This window comes from Limanda limanda, chromosome 4 (genome assembly GCF_963576545.1).
Source record: "Limanda limanda chromosome 4, fLimLim1.1, whole genome shotgun sequence".
Lineage (NCBI taxonomy): Eukaryota > Metazoa > Chordata > Actinopteri > Pleuronectiformes > Pleuronectidae > Limanda > Limanda limanda.
The window spans coordinates 2,906,806-2,923,790 of NC_083639.1; the positions used below are offsets into that span (position 1 = coordinate 2,906,806).

The window sequence follows — 16,985 nt, forward strand, 5'->3', positions numbered from 1 at the left end:
AAAAAAAAAACTACATGTGGGAAAAAGATTGTCCTACAAATTAAATTATCCTCTGTGACTCAGGGCGAGGTTTGGAGATATTACTGTATATACCATAGTGTGCGGCTGACAAAGTGGTGGGCTTCTTCCGAGGTTCCTGTTTCCTTTCTTGTGAAGAGGAAGAGCCGTGTGAACATCGTATTTTAACCCAGGACAGGAGTGGGTTGAGCCTACAGGTTTTTTTGTTGGCCAGATTTGAGCAGTTAAATTTACTTCACTGAAGAATTAATATGAACATAATAAGTACAAATATACATTTAATGAATTATAACAATAATAATTAAAGCGCTCAAAAAGCCAATACAAATAAACATTTAATGAATTATAATAATAATTAAAGCCAATTCATTTGCCTGAATAATAATAATAACCAGGATTGCTCAACCCTGGAAAGTACCAACAATAAAATATTTCTTAAATTAGTAGGACTGCAAAGCAGCACTGGGCGGGGCCGAGCACATGCATTTTAAAGCGTTGCATGCGTTTTGCCTGAAAAAAATAAATAATGACAGGAAATATCGACACATAGAGCTGTTCAGGCTTGGGCTCTGATCATGAGACAGTAGTTTGGTGGTGATAGGACAATGCACAGTGGAGTTATGACAGCATCGTCTCTTTTGGTGAAGGAGAGAGAGAGAGAGAGACGTCACCTTTGCAAGAAATAAAGATTCCTTTGATCTATGACCACGGACACTATCACTGCAGGAGTGAAATCGTTTATTTTTAAAAAGTTTAAATCATAATCACTGTCAGCTACATGCAAACATTCATTGTTGCCAGTGTTTTGAATTTGTTCTTGTTTTCTTCTTCATGTCTTCCTGTTCCTCTTAAGACAACAAATCATCAAAGCCCATCGCAGCACCACAGAGAGCCACTACCCCACCTACTACGCATCCTGCAACAATAACGGGGGCTCCGACGGCGAGTGCGGCGCCTGTGCCGGCTGCGGCGGCTAGGGTGCCTGCGGTGTAGCCGGCGGTGGCAACAATAGTGGCATTTCTCACCTACGAGAGAAAAAATGAGACAAACCATTATTTTTTAAACAATCGACAAACTGAAGGTCAAAACATTTTGATAATTTTGCATTCAATCAGAATCTGGACGAGTTGAATGTCACTCAGTTAAGCGCTGCCACAGTCCCCTTATGAAACCACACTCAAAGGTTCAATCTAGTTACATCTAGTGGTGAAGTGTCAGGTTGCAGCTGAACACCCCCCCCCTTCCGAACATGAGAGAGAACCTGTGGCAGCTTCATAGAAACTCAAAAGATTTACTTTGTCCAGTCTGGGCTACTGTAAAAAGCATGGGTGCCTCAAAAGAGAGGACCAGCTCCTGATGTAAATATAAAGTATTTAAATATAGAGTATTTTCATATGAAGTATTTAAATATAAACAACCCATTCTAGGTTCAAGAAAACAATTTTTTTTTTTTTTACAATTTAGATGAAACACTCTAGTGGAAACATCAAAAGTATTATTGTATATATTTAATTTCTGCCAATAGATCCTTTCACCTTAATCGTACACACTGGACCTTTAATGGCTGTGAGATGGTTGGTTTAACATTCTGGATTATTATGTACACGACACAGTGAAGGTGACAGATGAACCCAGTGATTAAGAGTTTGTTCATCTTCCTGCAGTGTTTGAAATATCACAATGGACTCACATCTGCATTCATTCAGTCACAGTAGATTGTGTTAAATAAATAAATAAACAGATAAATAAAAAGTTAAAGGGCTCAATAAAATGAGTTTTAACTACATCTGTTCTGCTGTGATTAGAGTTGAAATGTTTCAAAAGTTTGTTTACTCTATTATAAATCATCTACCGATTCATTGTGTTCACATGGCATCTGAGTTTATTATAAACCCGATTGTACATAATGTTATGATGTGGTTTCCCTGTGGGCTGCAAAAACTTAACCAAACTAACTAAACTTTACCTGTTTAAAAGTGTTTATAAAACAGATTTACCAAACAAAAACATTAAATTACTATTACTACTATTTAAAGATGTATTTTCAATTAATCATTATTTATTCTGCAATAGCCTTTCAGAAAATTTATATTCCTTCTGAGGGTCATTTTAATTGTTTCCACTCATTTCACGCTCTATATATTTGCTTTATTATGCTTTATTTGTATTCATATTAATTTAAAGTAGATTTTACAATTAAAAGGTATAATATCAAGCCTCATTTACATTCTTATGTAATAAGGGTTTGATAACGACACCATAGGAATAAATATCAGCTGATGTATTAGTATCAGAAATGTTTTATATCCCTAATATCAGTATCTCCAATACATGCACTTCAGATAACTATAAGGAATCCTGTCTCTTTGATTCTTTTGAGTCATATCAGAGTTGTAGAGAGAGCTTCTCAGTTAGCGGAGCGTTCAAGACCATGACTCACTTTGTGGAGAAAACAGAAAGGAAGACTCGTCTACTGTCAATCGCCTTAAAAAACACAACATCTACCCACTAATTTTGCTGTGGAAGAGTTAACGAGGTTAACGGGCACAACAGTTAGATACACACCTGTCGAGACTCTGCCTTGCCGTATCGCATCTCGGTAGCAAAGTGCTCACAGTTGTAACCGGCAACGTCGTACTTTGGCAGTGGGCCCACCATCGCACAGGCCTCCTTCACTATGATGGAAGGGTCACGAGCAACGTACTTTTCATCCAGCAGATTGTTGACATGGCCATCGGGATAGCCGTCCACTTTGGTGAACTTCTCACGCTTCACTATTCCGCGGCCAGATGAGCAAGATGAGCCAAATGAGCCAGATGAGCCACCACCTGTGTGTTTTATAGAAAAGACAAACAGGAAGAACAGCGAGGCAAAGAGAGAGGAAAGGAGGAAGGTGCCATCATGAAATACACGTCATGCCATTGTTATATTCTAACGTGAATATAGTTATCACTTCACTCACCACCTTTACCGAAATGAACCACTTCATCCCCTCCAATGTAGACAACCCAGTGCTTATAGAGCAAATGGGTTATCGCGATCAGGTCTCCTGGTTTTGCATTACACTAAAAAAAAACATGAAATACTAATATAAATGATAAACTGGACATATATTCAATGTAAAGGTGCAGTGATCAAAGGGATCTTCATCGTGCCTTCCTGTCGTATTTGTGTGTGTGCACGAGCACGAGGGTCATACGACAACACAGCCCTGCCACAGGTTGACGTACGAAAGAAACTCGACTAATGAATCAGGACTTGTGGGAAAATTTACTGGAGTCGTTTTCACACCAAAACGTCTGAAACCAACATTGTTTCCATTTGATCTGTTTAGATTTGGTTTCACATTGTAATTCATGGAGCGCACTGAACATTTGTCAGAGATACGTACGTCCTGTGGTCGTCAGCTTCGTGGACTGAGACCACATTCACTTGACATCGATTAGATTGTAGACAACATGTGTGTCTAACATCCACCTGTTCAGGTGCTGTATTCACCAAGTGGTTTGAATAAAGTGCATGTGAAAAAAGGTAGTTTTTCGTTTGATGGGAGAAAACAAATGAACCCATTGTTTCATTAGTTTTGTTGGAACTCTATCATTATTTTGATTTTACTCCCACGAAATGAACGTCCTCGTCGTTCACGCATTAAATCATCAAAGGTGAAGACAACAAGACGTTCTGTTGAAGATGTGAAGAAGTTGAGGCAGCATTAAATCAGAAAGACCAAACTCTGCAACTCACTTTCACTTTCTCTCTCTCTGTCTCTTTTTCTTTGTTTGCTCCTTTTGTTTATGAAATGCTCTGATCAGTCATTATATTTCTTCCCCTTTGTTAGATCTGTTTTTGTCTTTGTTCAGATCCGATTCTGTTCAGTTACATTTGATTAAAGTTTATAAAACTTAAGTTCTGTTCAGTCAACCCCTTATGGACCAGAACTCTGTATTTTCTTCACTTTTTTTTATGTTCACAAAAAACTTAAAACTGTTTCACTGTAAAAGAGCAAAAACTAAATCTACTGTAACTAATGAGCAGCAGGAGACTCACCGTTTGTGCCATGTCTTCAGCTCTTCGTCTATCAGCTTCTGTCACATCCTGTTTGTGTGTGTGCACTGTAATACTGCAGATCTGCACTTCCCCCAACTTCCAAAATATTTACAGTAAGTGGGCTGAATTTCATTTCTCTAGAAATGGGCAGCAGCAACTCTGCATTTGAACATTTGCACGATTTAAATAATTTCAAATACAAATCTACCATCCTTATATTTTCCTGCACAGTACAGATACGTATTTCAAAAGTCAAATAACACATGTTGAAATAAAAAAACACATCCATTGTTTGGAAAATAGTTTTCATTTTATTCTACTTCGATTATTACATTAAATATATAATGAAGAATTGATCACAACAAAACAAATGAGTGAAAAAATGGAAATATGTGATAAATGGCTTTTCTAAATATATTTTTTACATTCACGGTTTAGATTCAAGTCTTGAAATCAGGAAAATCTTTTTCACTTAAGAAAGTCTTAAATGAGTTCTGATTCAAGGTCCAGTCTTTTAACTGTGTTAAAGAAACCACAAAAACCTTTTTCTCTCTAGTCTGCATAAGTGAAATTGTTTATTTAAATAGTTTCAATCGTGACCAATGTTGTCTGCATCAACTCAAACAATGGAGAGATATTTTGGTATTGTCCCTGATTTATCTGAGAATGATTCATAGCTCGTGGTGGGAAAAAAAAATCTGACCTGTTTAGGGGACTGATATATTTTCGAGTGTGTGAAGTTTGGTGTAAATCCAAATAAAAAGCTTGATCTAGAGAATCTGAATGTGGTTTCATAAGAGGACTCTTACTTGTTGGTGGAGGTAAGCATTCTATTGTTTTATTCACTTAGATGTTTGAACTTTCCAAAGAGTGTTTGCTTTAACACTGTGCTGAAAGATGTGTTTGCAGATTGTGAATTTGATTATTTAAACAAAGTAATTTCACTTCTTTTAAGGTAAAAATAACACGTCAGACTTCAAATAACCATTCAGTGTCATTTTCAAAGAAAAAAAATATGCAAGTCTTTGGAATAAATATGACAAGTAGCAATATTGAGAAGTGTACATTGAGTTTTTAAATGATGTGATGTTTTTAAAATTTTTAACAAATATTGTATACGCAAACTTGAAACCATATCAGCCTTATTGTGATGTGAGCACGCAGCCACTAGGCGGCAGCAGAGACGTGTGTATCTTAACATGCTCGTCCCCTGAAACTGCATGAAACGACGGAACCGCGGACTGTGAATAAAACTGGATGGAGCCCGCACAGCAGAGTTTGCCTGCATCTCATTAAATGTAAGTTCCACCATAAATAATCCAATCAGTGCGGCTGAACATTCAAACAAACAGCGGCTCCTCTCTTCCACATCCAGCTGCTGCTTCTCTGTTCAGTGATCATTTATATTCCTGCGCACATACAGTTTGTTAAATAACGTTCAGAGAGATTCTGCGTTAATAGTAAGAAACACATGAGCTTGTATGAATATTTCTTCTGTAATTAACCTTTCATTTCTGACTTTTTAACTTAGCCTGAGGAGCAAATGCAGAATATCTATCTATAGAATCACTAGTTTAACTACTTTCCCCCTAAACCACATATTTGCTTGATGTGCCCCCCAATTAAAGAATACAAATATCAAAGATTTATTTTAATTCTGAATGGATGTTTATAAAAATGCGAGTAATGTACCATATAGTGAATGGTGGAACAGTCAGGGGCCATTATAGGCCAGGCACGGATTTACTGCTATAAATACAATTTTCCTTTCAATTGATTTTCATGTGACATTTGTGATGAATTGCACTGAGATTTGTCTTTTATTACATTTATTTACAACTTTCATCCATTGAGAGACAGCATGGATATTTGGAAATCAAGTGAAATTTAGAATCCAGGCCTCAACCGTTCCAGTGTTTTGATACAATATTCCTACAGCTGGTGTTTTGCATTTAAAGTGCAATAGTTTTTACAGCAAAATAAAAGCTTCAACGACACGCACGGTCGTTTCCCATCCTGATGTGAGATGTTGATGGGACTGGGGCAGGTGTCGGGGCCGCGCATCGGAGAAGGTGAGGCTCTCTTCTCTTTCTCAGCCGAGCAGCGCAGACACTTTGATCTGATCATTACTTTAAGCTGAAGTCTTCTGCAGATCAGATAACAGGAGCCAGTTCAGGCCTTTAAAGAAGCTTCAGTGGCTTTTTGAAAGCAGATTATTTCGAGTCAGCCCCCGGGGCGATGTGGCTCTGGGGGGGGGGGGGGGGTGGAATTACCTCATCTTGAAAATTCCCCCACTTCTTATTCTTTGCCACATTTTCTGCGTGTGACATTGTTTCTTTCTTTTTCTTTTTAAAACTCATCAATAGCAGATCAATATGAACTTAACAATAAATCCAAAGTGTAATCCTATATAGTGATTTAATATTACAAAACAAACAATGTATTTTAATGTATTAAACTCTTTCCCTCACCGTAATCAATTTGACTATACGTGTTGCTTTATTATAATAATAATAATTATATATAGGAAATAAAAGTTTGAGTTTTTTCGGGGGGTATCTATTGATCATTTGTTTTGATATACTCCCACTCAGGTGTATCACGGTGGACGGCGCATGCGCAGTGCTCGGCCCTCAGGTGAAGTCAGCAATGTAAAACTGAGCCGGTTTCACTCACCCGCTGCGACCGGAGCCTTTCAGATGTCTGTGCTGGAGAGGATAGACTGGAGGGTGAGTGCACGCGTCTGTTCTGCTTCTCCCGGACGATTCCATCTAACCGGCACCATATTTATCGCTGGTTTGATTTTTGTTAACAGTGTTTTATTGACTTCCTGTGATAATCACCTGGTTTTAATCCGGCGCGGACCCGTGCGAGCTTTGTTTTTTTTTTTGGAAGAACCTGTGATTATTTTCTCCACTCGTGTTGGAGTAATGTGGTTTGAAGCTACTGGATCGTAAACAAGACAAACTGAGAAAAAAATACTTTAACTAAAATAATATGATATACTAAAAACACAGTAGAATTTGATTTAATTCCTAAATTTGATTTATTTATTTGTGAAAACAGAAAACAGGAGAATGTCCCCTTTTAAATCTGCTCTGAAAACTCACCTCCTATGATGGGGATATTATATTTTTCATGTTTTAATATTAAATGTGACTTTCTTTTAAATGATATGTCAAGTGTCTTTTAATTTCTTGAAAAGCGCTTAACAGATCAAATGTACTATTTTTATTATTATAATTATCATAAAGGTCTCAAATGCTCTGTGAATAATGCCAAGACAAATATAATGTAATATAAAGTAATATATAGTAAATATATATATGAAAGGTAATATAGGTATTAACAAGATTTGCAGTAACCTAAATATTATTTAGGTATTTATCAGGGACTTTTTTATTGGGTGTTCCAAAAAATGGAATTTAACGTAAAAAGCCACGCCAGACTTCTTTTATTTTGCATTATGGAAAGTTAAATTACAGCAAACCAATAGTAAGAATTATTATTATTATTACTAGTATTTCTCCTGCATTGTATGCATTTCAATCCTTTCACCTGACTTCCTGAGCTGAGCCGGTTTTACTAAAGCGACGAGCTGAGTACCGGGGCTGCAGAGAAGCTCACCGTCAGGCCAGGCGTGCCTAACCTCCTTATAGATCCCACCGTTAAATCACATGTAATCAGTGCGCATTTCACTTCTGCTTCGCATCACGACAAGCCAAGGACCAACTCGCTAAAAAAAAAACACAAAAAACCCCAGAAAAGATAATCCTCAGTCGCCCACGTCCTGTTGTTCCCATGCGCAGACGTCCATCACAGCTTGGGTGCAGGACGGACGCCACAGGCTGTTCTCCTCAAAGACAAAGGTCTCTCCATTAATCTCACAAATTATAATCTGACATGTAGGAGCCTGCTCGTCAAATTGCACCCCGCTAATGAATGAAATAGCCTCTAATGGACGTGGAGTACATTAGTGTCTATAAACACTAGAATAAGTGTATCCACATAATTACGCAGTTAGGTGCTTATAATTAAAAAAAAAGACAAATATCATTAGGCCTCTTCTGGAGATGTGGTGCATGTGAAAAGCTCCAGAAGCAGCTTTGTTGTTTTTTCTTTTTTAGCTCCACCAGAAATGTAAATGAAGTTGAGTAAGAGTTGTTTGTTGAGCTCCTTTGAGCTTTAGAGGGTTTTTCAGACTGTGATGCTGTTAAGCCCCTGAGGCTCATTGCGGTTTGTAACGAGCACTTCAACACCACACCGTGAAGCACCCACAGGAGGAAAGGACCGGGTTTCATTTCAACGCACATTATTCTTTAATGAATCAATTCAGCTCGGGGAGAAATGCATTTTTTCATTTTAAGCGAATAGTCATTTTGGAGCGAAGGCTGTTATTCTATACCTCTGCTGGATGAGGATATATGAATAATTATATTATTATAAAAACAACGATTATTAAAATAATACGTAAATTTTAATACGTTGTAATTAAAATAAACTTTGATGTCACTGTAATAATGCAAATGATTTATATAGTGACATAGCCTTCCTGTAAAATCCGAAGAATATATACATGAATAAATAATAGATCCCATTAAACACTTCATTACCTCCGGTCACATCGATGTAGCCTGTTTAACACAATCTCGTTGACAACACTGTAAACATTGTAGAGCAGCTCCATCCCATAGCAACGTTATACTGTACTCAGCTTCAGAACTCGGTACCCTAGCAACCTAGTAAAACAAGGGTTCTTTTATTGATTGTGTTTGTTTGTTTGTTTTTAAGAGATAGGCATCACATCTATAGCAACAAGTAAAAATACACAAAAAGGCCAAGTCCTTTCATTGATAAATGGGTGAATTGTTTCAGTGAGGGGAATCCAGATATGATCCAGACTGTGCAGGTGATCCTCTTCAAAATAAAAGCCCATGGTTGAAGTGACTCGAGGATATGAAAACAAACAGAGTAAAACAAACCAGGGGGTGGGATGGATCTTTAAAGTGAAGCCCCTGTGGGTGCACATGTCTGGAAGCGGCACAGACGCACCGACCTCTGATTGGTGCACCCTCCCGCCAATCAGCCATATTTCAATAACCCCCCCCCCTTCATCTCATATACTTGCATCATGGCGCAAGGGTGACGCCCACCGCGGCTGCAGATATACTTCACGTTTTGCGCCAATAAGACTGAACGTCTCCGGTTCGTCCATGAGAGGGAGTCGAGCTTCTTCAATGCGCCGCCGCCGTCGCCCACTTGCACAGCAGTGACCGGAGCGGAGGGGAAACACACACCACCGGGATCCTTCTCTCCCAGAGCCGCCGTGGACATTCACACCTGAGGCCCGGAACCATCCGTCCGCTGCCTCGGTTCCTCCAGCCTGCGACCCGTCCAGAGGAAGCGAGAAGTGTCACGAGCACCAGGAAGCTCCTCAGTGGGTCACACCTGGATTTAAAAACGCGCAGCCGACGGTCTCTATCTCAGATCTTTATATTTTTTCGTCTTTTTTGCTAAAGGAGAGAGAGGTTTTTTTATTCCTCTGTCACAATGTTGTGGAAATTAGCCGACAACGTGAAGTATGAGGATGACTGCGAGGTGAGTTTATTCCAGAGAAACTCAAGAGACCAAAAAAAACCAAACTGCCTTTTCAGGGACATGGAAACTTTGCGATTCAACGACAACAATGGCTGATGGTTTTTCTCCATATTTATAAACCTAACAAAATATAAAGTAATGCAAAAGAGGGAAAATGGCGGACAGTATAGGTGGACAAAAGTTTTTAAACTTTGAAAAAAAAATGTTTTGCGTTTGCTAGAATTAAATGTGTATTTTTATAATAAAAAACCCCAGAAGCAATTGACCTAAAAATAATTATAATTAAAAATAAATAGTCATATAAAAACTTCTTTCTTCTTCACTTTATTATGCTGCCTCATTATTGATGTTGGCCTTTACTAACCAGTGAGAATTACCATAATTAAATATAAATAAAACTTTATTAGAGGACGAATGGGCGCGTAAATGTCACATAATCTTATATTAACTTCTTTAACAACATTTTAGTTTTGACAGTGGACACAGTGAAAGTCACTTTACTCCCTTGAGGGACACATGTGTCCCCCCGTGTTGTTGTCCTCTGTCTCATCCCGTCCTGTCTGTCCCCCCCCAGGAAAGACACGATGGCAGCAGCAACGGGAACCCGCGGCTGCCTCACCTGCCGGCAGTCAGCCAGCACCTCTACAGCCCGTCCCCGGCCCTCTCCCACTCGGCCAGCTCGGACTTCCAGCCCCCCTACTTCCCCCCACCCTACCAGCCCATCAACTACCCGCAGTCCGGAGACCCGTACTCCCACCTGGGCGACCCCTTCAACATCAACTCCCTGCACCAGTCGCCGGCGTCGAACCAGCAGCAGTGGCCCGGCCGCCAGGGCCAGGACGGGCTGGGCTCGCACGCACGGAGCGGCCTGGCGAGTCAGATCCTGGGCCTGGACGGAGGCTCCTCCGGGGGGAGGAGGGAAGGGTTCCGCCGGCCGGAGCTGCTCCCCCCGCACGCACACAGCCTCGAGTCGTCGGGGATCGGGGACAGCATGGGCATGCATGACATGGGCCACGGACTGGAGGATGTTCAAGTGAGTGGATGATTGGAAATTAGAGCTGAAGTTGTGTGGAAGCCATGTTTTTGCATGTGATTGTGACACAATATGGGCAATAATTATTATGTTATTGACAGAAACAAATAAGATGTGTGCAAACAATATAAAAAGCATTTGTATTAAAAAAAGAGACATTCAAAGGTCTAACAGTCATTTCTCTAATGTTGCAAGACAAGTATGCAGCATGACTAATCTTCTTTTATACACACAATCATGCAGTAAAGAAAATTGATGCGCTCTGTTTGCATATCGTAACATTTAGAGATGTTGTTTTTATTACACAGAGGATTAAAAATAATCAAAGGTCACTAAAGTCCCAGTAGAAACCTTCACAAGTGAATCAGGCCTTATACGTTTGTTTTGTTTGTTTTGCAGAAAATAGGCTAAAAAAAGAGGAAATGGTAATTTAAAGCAGATTTTAAAGTGCATGATTTATATGGGCCGTGCAGAAATTAAATTCAGCTTGCTACGTCTGTCATTTTTCAGTTGTGCATGTGTTTGCTTATTGCCTCCTCTTTTCTCCTTTGCCAGCATGTAGATGACCACAGTATTATAATGGCCGATCAGACAGTCATCAAGAAAGGTGAGTTAATACCATGTTTATGATTATTCTAACCATTAGTGTAAAAGTTTTGAAAAAATCCGCCTGATGTTCTTGTGTCTTTCCACAACTAGATAAATATGCAGCAATTTAATGTATTGTAAGGACTGCACATTTTCTTCTCACCCTCTTCATATTTAGAAATGTCAAAACAATTACTTCTATAGTGACATGTCACGCCACTCAGTCTGAGGCCAGAGCAAAGGAGGAGTCTCCTGCTCACACTTGCACACAGTGATAATCCTCCTAACCGTGAGATGCACTTATCTAAGCTCAGCCTATTCTGTTAGTGAAGGTGCTTGAATGGATGCCCAGTGGAAAAAACAAAACAGATTCCTTTCAACAAAAACAGAAAAAGTAAAGTGTCAGTGCCGCAGCTGACATGACATGAAAATTGAGCAACATCACAACCCCTCGGTGTTGAGTGCGAGAGCGGAGGAAAGCTTCGGATCATCTCTAGGCCGGCTAAGCTCGCAATTGCAGCTCTTTTCAGATCACGTTAACAGGAAATTACGAGTTGATCTCGAAGCAGCAGCGTCTTGGCTCTGCAGAACCAGCTTTGGGTGGGGTGTGGCATTAGGCTCGCATGTGAAGGACAGCTCAGTAATTTGTTGGGACATGAACTGTTTTGAAGGGAACTCACTCCTGCTGTTTTTGTCATCGCGGCTCCATGAAACAGACTTTGAGTTTAGAGAGAGAAAAAGATCAGCTCCAGCGATTCTGCTATTCTCTCACTCTTTTTTTAAAATTTGAATCATATTCAAGAAAAATACTGCAGATAGACAGATAGACGCTAGATACATTTCTGCACAAAGTGTGAGAGTATTGTGTTGCACGCTCGCAAGCAGAGAGCCATGTGCACGCCACAGTAAACCAGCCTGTCTGCATTTGTTACATAAATCAGTGATGGCTCATTATATTGTTCCCATGCTTAAGGGCACGCCATGGGCGATCTAGGTTTTCCACTTGTAAACAATGGGATGTCATTCCCAAGCATGTGCCCCAGAGGAGCCTTGCAGCGCCCATGTGACTCTGTGATTTCTGTCTCAGTATTAGGACTACGAGGTGGCAGGAACCTTGATCGCTTACAGAGGACTTATTATCAGGGGGGCGTTCTTGCGGGTGAGGATGAAGATAGCCCTGTTTTTTTTGTAGTTGTGCTGTACTGTTGTGTTTGTCTGATGACTGTCAGTGCTTTTGTGGGTTGGTTTTTTATCGTCTTTGAATCTGTGAACACATTTCTCTTTGGGAGGGGCTGGGGGGCAGCCAGAAATAGACACACATTTCTCTCTGTTACTAAAGTTCTGAGGTAAATCTGTGGCTCAGTTGAAGAGGCCGTCTGTGTGTGTGTGTGTGTACCTGTTTGTGGATGGTGTTTGGCATGAGGGCATTTTTAAAAACCAGCAGGCATCCAGTGTTTGGAAAACCACACAGTATTTCAACCGTCTTCAACAGTTGATTTTTTTGTATACTTTAGTGTGGCAGACACTGTTTTTCTCACTTGTTTAGAGCTGCACACACACTCGCTGATTTGAGCTTACGCAGACACACACGGGAAAAGTGCACACGTGTAAACAAATCCTGTTGCAATTCTATTTCTTTTTCCTTTTTCACTCTCTCACACATGTTCCTTTTGCTTTTCTTCCACACCCTGCAGGTCCCATCACTCTGCCCAAAGGAAATGCGCTGGGTCTTCCCTTCCAGAAAGAGTCCCTGCTGGGCATGGTGTCAAATCCCACCGAGGTGTTCTGCTCCGTCCCGGGCCGCCTCTCCCTGCTGAGCTCCACTTCCAAGTACAAGGTCACCGTGGCCGAGGTCCAGAGACGCCTGTCACCCCCCGAGTGTCTCAACGCATCGCTGCTGGGAGGCGTTTTACGCAGGTGAGTGCTCAGACTCTAAGAAATACATAGAAATACTTAGAAAATACATAGAAATACACTTGCACTGATTCACAAAAATCAAGGTAACTAACCATGCAGAGCATAACTCATTTGGTTGGTTTCTATCTAGAGCTGTGTTGCTCTAGCTCTAGATAAGCTTGTGTGATTGTCTCAGTGGTGAACGGCCTGTGATCTGTTAACTGAAGCTCAGCAGCTCATGGGGAAAGACTTTCTCTAAAGGCACAACTCGGCTCAGTTGCTGTGGCTCATCAGTTGTGTGTTTTTCTGCGTAAGGTTCGTGACATTCTTTGTGTGGTCGGCAATTTTGGTTCCCTGCTTCCTCTGGAGATAGGTTACATCAACGCAGTTTAGTCCCGATCTGAAGAGTCACTGGGTGTGTTTGTGCGTCTGTCAGGCGCCGCCGCGTGCGTACATTTATCCGTGGCAGAGCAGTTGACCTTATGGCACATATGTTAGTGTGGCAGTCTGCTGAGGGACTGGGAGGCTACAGTATGTCCTGACTGGAGCGTTTTGTGCTTGGAGTGCACGTTTGCCACTTCCCATGTGTATGTGTTAGTGCTGACATGTGCACACACACACACACGTACATGTACACACACACAAACAATCATAGTCAGTTTTTAAGTAGGTCATATAGCAATAGGAGGATAGTTATCTGAGGGACAGCGGGGGGAGCAGGGGGTGAAGGAGTGGGGGCCCACACACACACACACACACACACACACACACACACACACACACACACACACACACACACGCCTCCCTGAAAATGCTCCCCCTCATAGCCTGCTCCTCTCCTGTCATGCGGAAAACTGAATTGGCCATGGCAAGTGCTGAGTTTAAGTGTTTCTGCAAACACATGTATGAGTGATTTCTCTGCTATGCTTTTTTTTGAGTGGAGCCATCAATTGTTTCAGTGTTTTTTAGGTCAGGAGAGGCTGTTTGTGTGTTTCTTGTAGTTTTTTAAGTGTAGGATGAGAGCGTCCCAGTGAGAGGTCTCATCTGACAAGTTGTTTTTTACAGTATGGGTTCCAGTCGTTGGATTGTTCTGTTCGTTTCACATCATGTTTGTCCAAAAGAAATAAATAATCATGATAATCAAATCCTGCCAAATCCTTTATTAATTCCCTAAGCCCCCTGAGCAAACACACCTATGGGAGAAAAACTGTTATTGTGAATAATCCATGAATTACTTTTTGGCTGTAGACTCACCCTGTGTTTTTGTGTACTTCCTGCAGAGCCAAGTCAAAAAATGGCGGGCGTTCCCTGAGAGAAAAGCTGGATAAAATTGGGCTGAACCTGCCGGCAGGAAGGAGGAAGGCCGCCAACGTCACCCTGCTTACCTCACTCGTAGAAGGTATGCCATGTCACTCAGTGGTTCACAGCAGCTTCTCGGGTGTAATTGCTGTTCGCACCGACTGGAATGTCGCTCTATAGCACGTAGGAATGTCCATTTGTGTTTTAAGCACTGGCTTTTCATCTTGAGGAACTTGTGTCAGTAAAACAAAAAAAAAAAATCAATGTTGTCCTTTTATTCCCATGGTGATTCTGTCCATTTCGCCAAAATCAGAATGAATGAGTAAATGATTCTTGACCGATGTCTTGTGTTATCGACAATGACCTGATATCATCCTTTTTAACTCAGTCTTCTAATTTTTAGGTTATTGTCTTTTTTGAACCCTTATGAAGAAACAGAATAGCGCGAATAAACATCTCCGCACTGACTCTGCACAATTGTATAATCCTGTCAGAAACTAAACAAACTTCGATTAAATTCAATTAAGTCTTCTTTTTATAGCGTTGAGCTCTCTTAACATTGTGAGCTTGAAATTTCGCATTTTTATAGAGAGAAACCCAACATCTGCCACCAGCCTCGACCGGTTGAGGCGCGAGCAGAGACATGGGGAAGAGAAGAGGGTTTGGTCAAAGAGAGTGGACCAACACTTTATATTTAACACCTTTATCGTGTAACATGGCCACAGTTATTCAGTTATTCAAAGTCAGGCCGTTACGTAGTTTTGATGATGACACAACACCTTTACCTTCCCCTGTCAACATCCTCATCAGTCAGGGAGGCCTGGCTGCGATCACAGTACGACTTGAATCACAGCTACCTGCCGCGGGCTGAGGTAGAACATGCTTTTCTCTCTCCCATGCTCCTCTACATGCCTAATTTTTAAACGGGCTGATGATTTTGTGGAGGAGAATGACTGGAGGCTTGTGTTATTTCGAGACCTTCAAAGCTGAATTAAGCCTTGTTATCTTGTGTTCGACTCGCCAGGAGGCCCAGCTGACCTTAAATCTTGTGCTTCTGAATGGTTGCCTGCGTCCTCAAATGATGTGCGTGTCTATCAATAAGTGGTACTGTTGGTGCCGTGGGCACTCTGTGCTAGCATTTATCCACATAAACCCATTATGACCATGCAAGTCAAACCACCCTCAAGACGGAAATATGTTCATCTCACTAGTTCTTCCTGCCGGGGGCCAGAAGACTGAGCCCAGCTGATTATTCTGTAGTTCAGCTGCTTCTCTTCATGTGCCTTGATGCTCGGGTAATCACGTCCAAAGCCGAGCGCTAGTGTGAAGCTGTAAATCGATAAATTGCTGAGGCTGACCAGCTTTCCAATTCATTTCTGACTAGCGTGAAAGGGCAGGCCGTGATATGTATATATAAATAATAAGAATCTGTATTTATTCCTAAACATAGAGCCTGAGTTTGAGATCAGGGGCATTTTTCACCTTTAACTGCTGCGTTGATGATCTGTGTTTCATCTCTGACTAAAGCCATTTATTCCTCGTTCTTGTCTTTCAGGTGAAGCTGTTCATTTAGCGAGAGACTTCGGTTACGTGTGTGAGACGGAGTTCCCTGCGAAGGCGATCGCTGAATACCTCGGCCGGCCGCACGTAGAACGCAACGAGGTCAACTCTCGGAAGAACATGCTCCTCGCTGCCAAGTGAGTGTCCATGGATAGAGTTTGCATAGAATTTCCTGGATGACCGGATCATTTTGCTTATTGAATTACCTGCAGTGTTATCTGGTTGCACTCGTGCCACAGTGAATCAGTCGATGTGGTCAATCTAAGCACTTTCCCCTGTCCTCCTAAATCAGTGTTTTTTTTTCCACCTTCAGGCAAATCTGCAAGGAGTTCACCGACCTGCTCACTCAGGATCGATCGCCTCTGGGGAACTCTCGGCCGGCTCCCATCATGGAGCAGGGAATCCAAGGCTGCCTGACCCACTTCAGCCTCATCACTCACGGCTTCGGCTCTCCGGCCATCTGCGCCGCCATGACCTCGCTGCAGAACTACCTGAACGAGGCGCTCAAACAAGTGGACAAGATGTACCTGAGCTCAGGCAACGACACCCAGGGATCCTCAGACAGTGGAAGCAAATCTGCCGACAAAATGGACAAGCACAGGAAATGAGAGCTCAAAGGAGAATCCCTACGAACTTGAGAAACCCCCCCCCCCCCCCCCCCCCCGTCCTCTAGCCCCTTAATCTCGCTGCCCTGTCTGCCCTTTTGGACTTTTTTTGAAAATCAATATCTAGTATTGTCTTTTTTTGAAAGCTGAATTTGTGCGTGACTGTGTATGAACGTACTGTATGCTCGCACTGTTAGATTCATATATTTTTTTGAAGTTTGAGGATTTCTAAAAAAAACTTGTCACAGCCGGCTGCAGTTTTGGCACCTCGAGGTTAACGCCCGCGGACCGATCCTGACGGGAGCGCCTCCTGTGAAGATGTACTACAGACCCTATAGTGG

The 16,985-nt window shown here is 41.5% G+C and overlaps 2 protein-coding genes across 6 annotated transcripts; one reads left to right on the forward strand and one right to left on the reverse strand.

Moving 5' to 3' along the window:
• Positions 1-739: 739 nt before the first annotated feature.
• Positions 740-4,118, reverse strand: LOC133000517 (phospholipase A and acyltransferase 4-like). 2 transcript variants are annotated; one of them, XM_061070463.1, is made up of 4 exons: positions 4,066-4,118; positions 2,984-3,083; positions 2,584-2,846; positions 740-1,043 (listed from the first exon to the last, which is right to left on the reverse strand). In XM_061070463.1, the coding sequence occupies exons 1-4, from the start codon at positions 4,075-4,077 to the stop codon at positions 867-869; spliced, it is 552 nt and encodes a 183-aa protein (XP_060926446.1). In that variant the 5' UTR covers positions 4,078-4,118; the 3' UTR covers positions 740-866. The 2 variants fall into 2 exon arrangements, with proteins under 2 accessions (XP_060926446.1, XP_060926445.1); XM_061070462.1 differs by having other exon boundaries at positions 2,981-3,083.
• A 2,646-nt stretch (positions 4,119-6,764) lies between these two features.
• On the forward strand, positions 6,765-16,647 carry tfap2c (transcription factor AP-2 gamma (activating enhancer binding protein 2 gamma)). Of its 4 annotated transcripts, none has more exons than XM_061070402.1 (8): positions 9,616-9,663; positions 10,238-10,696; positions 11,252-11,303; positions 12,372-12,453; positions 12,977-13,201; positions 14,461-14,579; positions 16,035-16,176; positions 16,353-16,647. In XM_061070402.1, the coding sequence occupies exons 1-8, from the start codon at positions 9,616-9,618 to the stop codon at positions 16,645-16,647; spliced, it is 1,422 nt and encodes a 473-aa protein (XP_060926385.1). The 4 variants fall into 4 exon arrangements, with proteins under 4 accessions (XP_060926388.1, XP_060926385.1, XP_060926386.1 ...); XM_061070403.1 differs by having other exon boundaries at positions 12,372-12,443; positions 12,979-13,201; XM_061070405.1 differs by lacking the exons at positions 9,616-9,663; positions 12,372-12,453 and adding an exon at positions 6,765-6,794 and having other exon boundaries at positions 12,979-13,201.
• Positions 16,648-16,985: the final 338 nt, after the last annotated feature.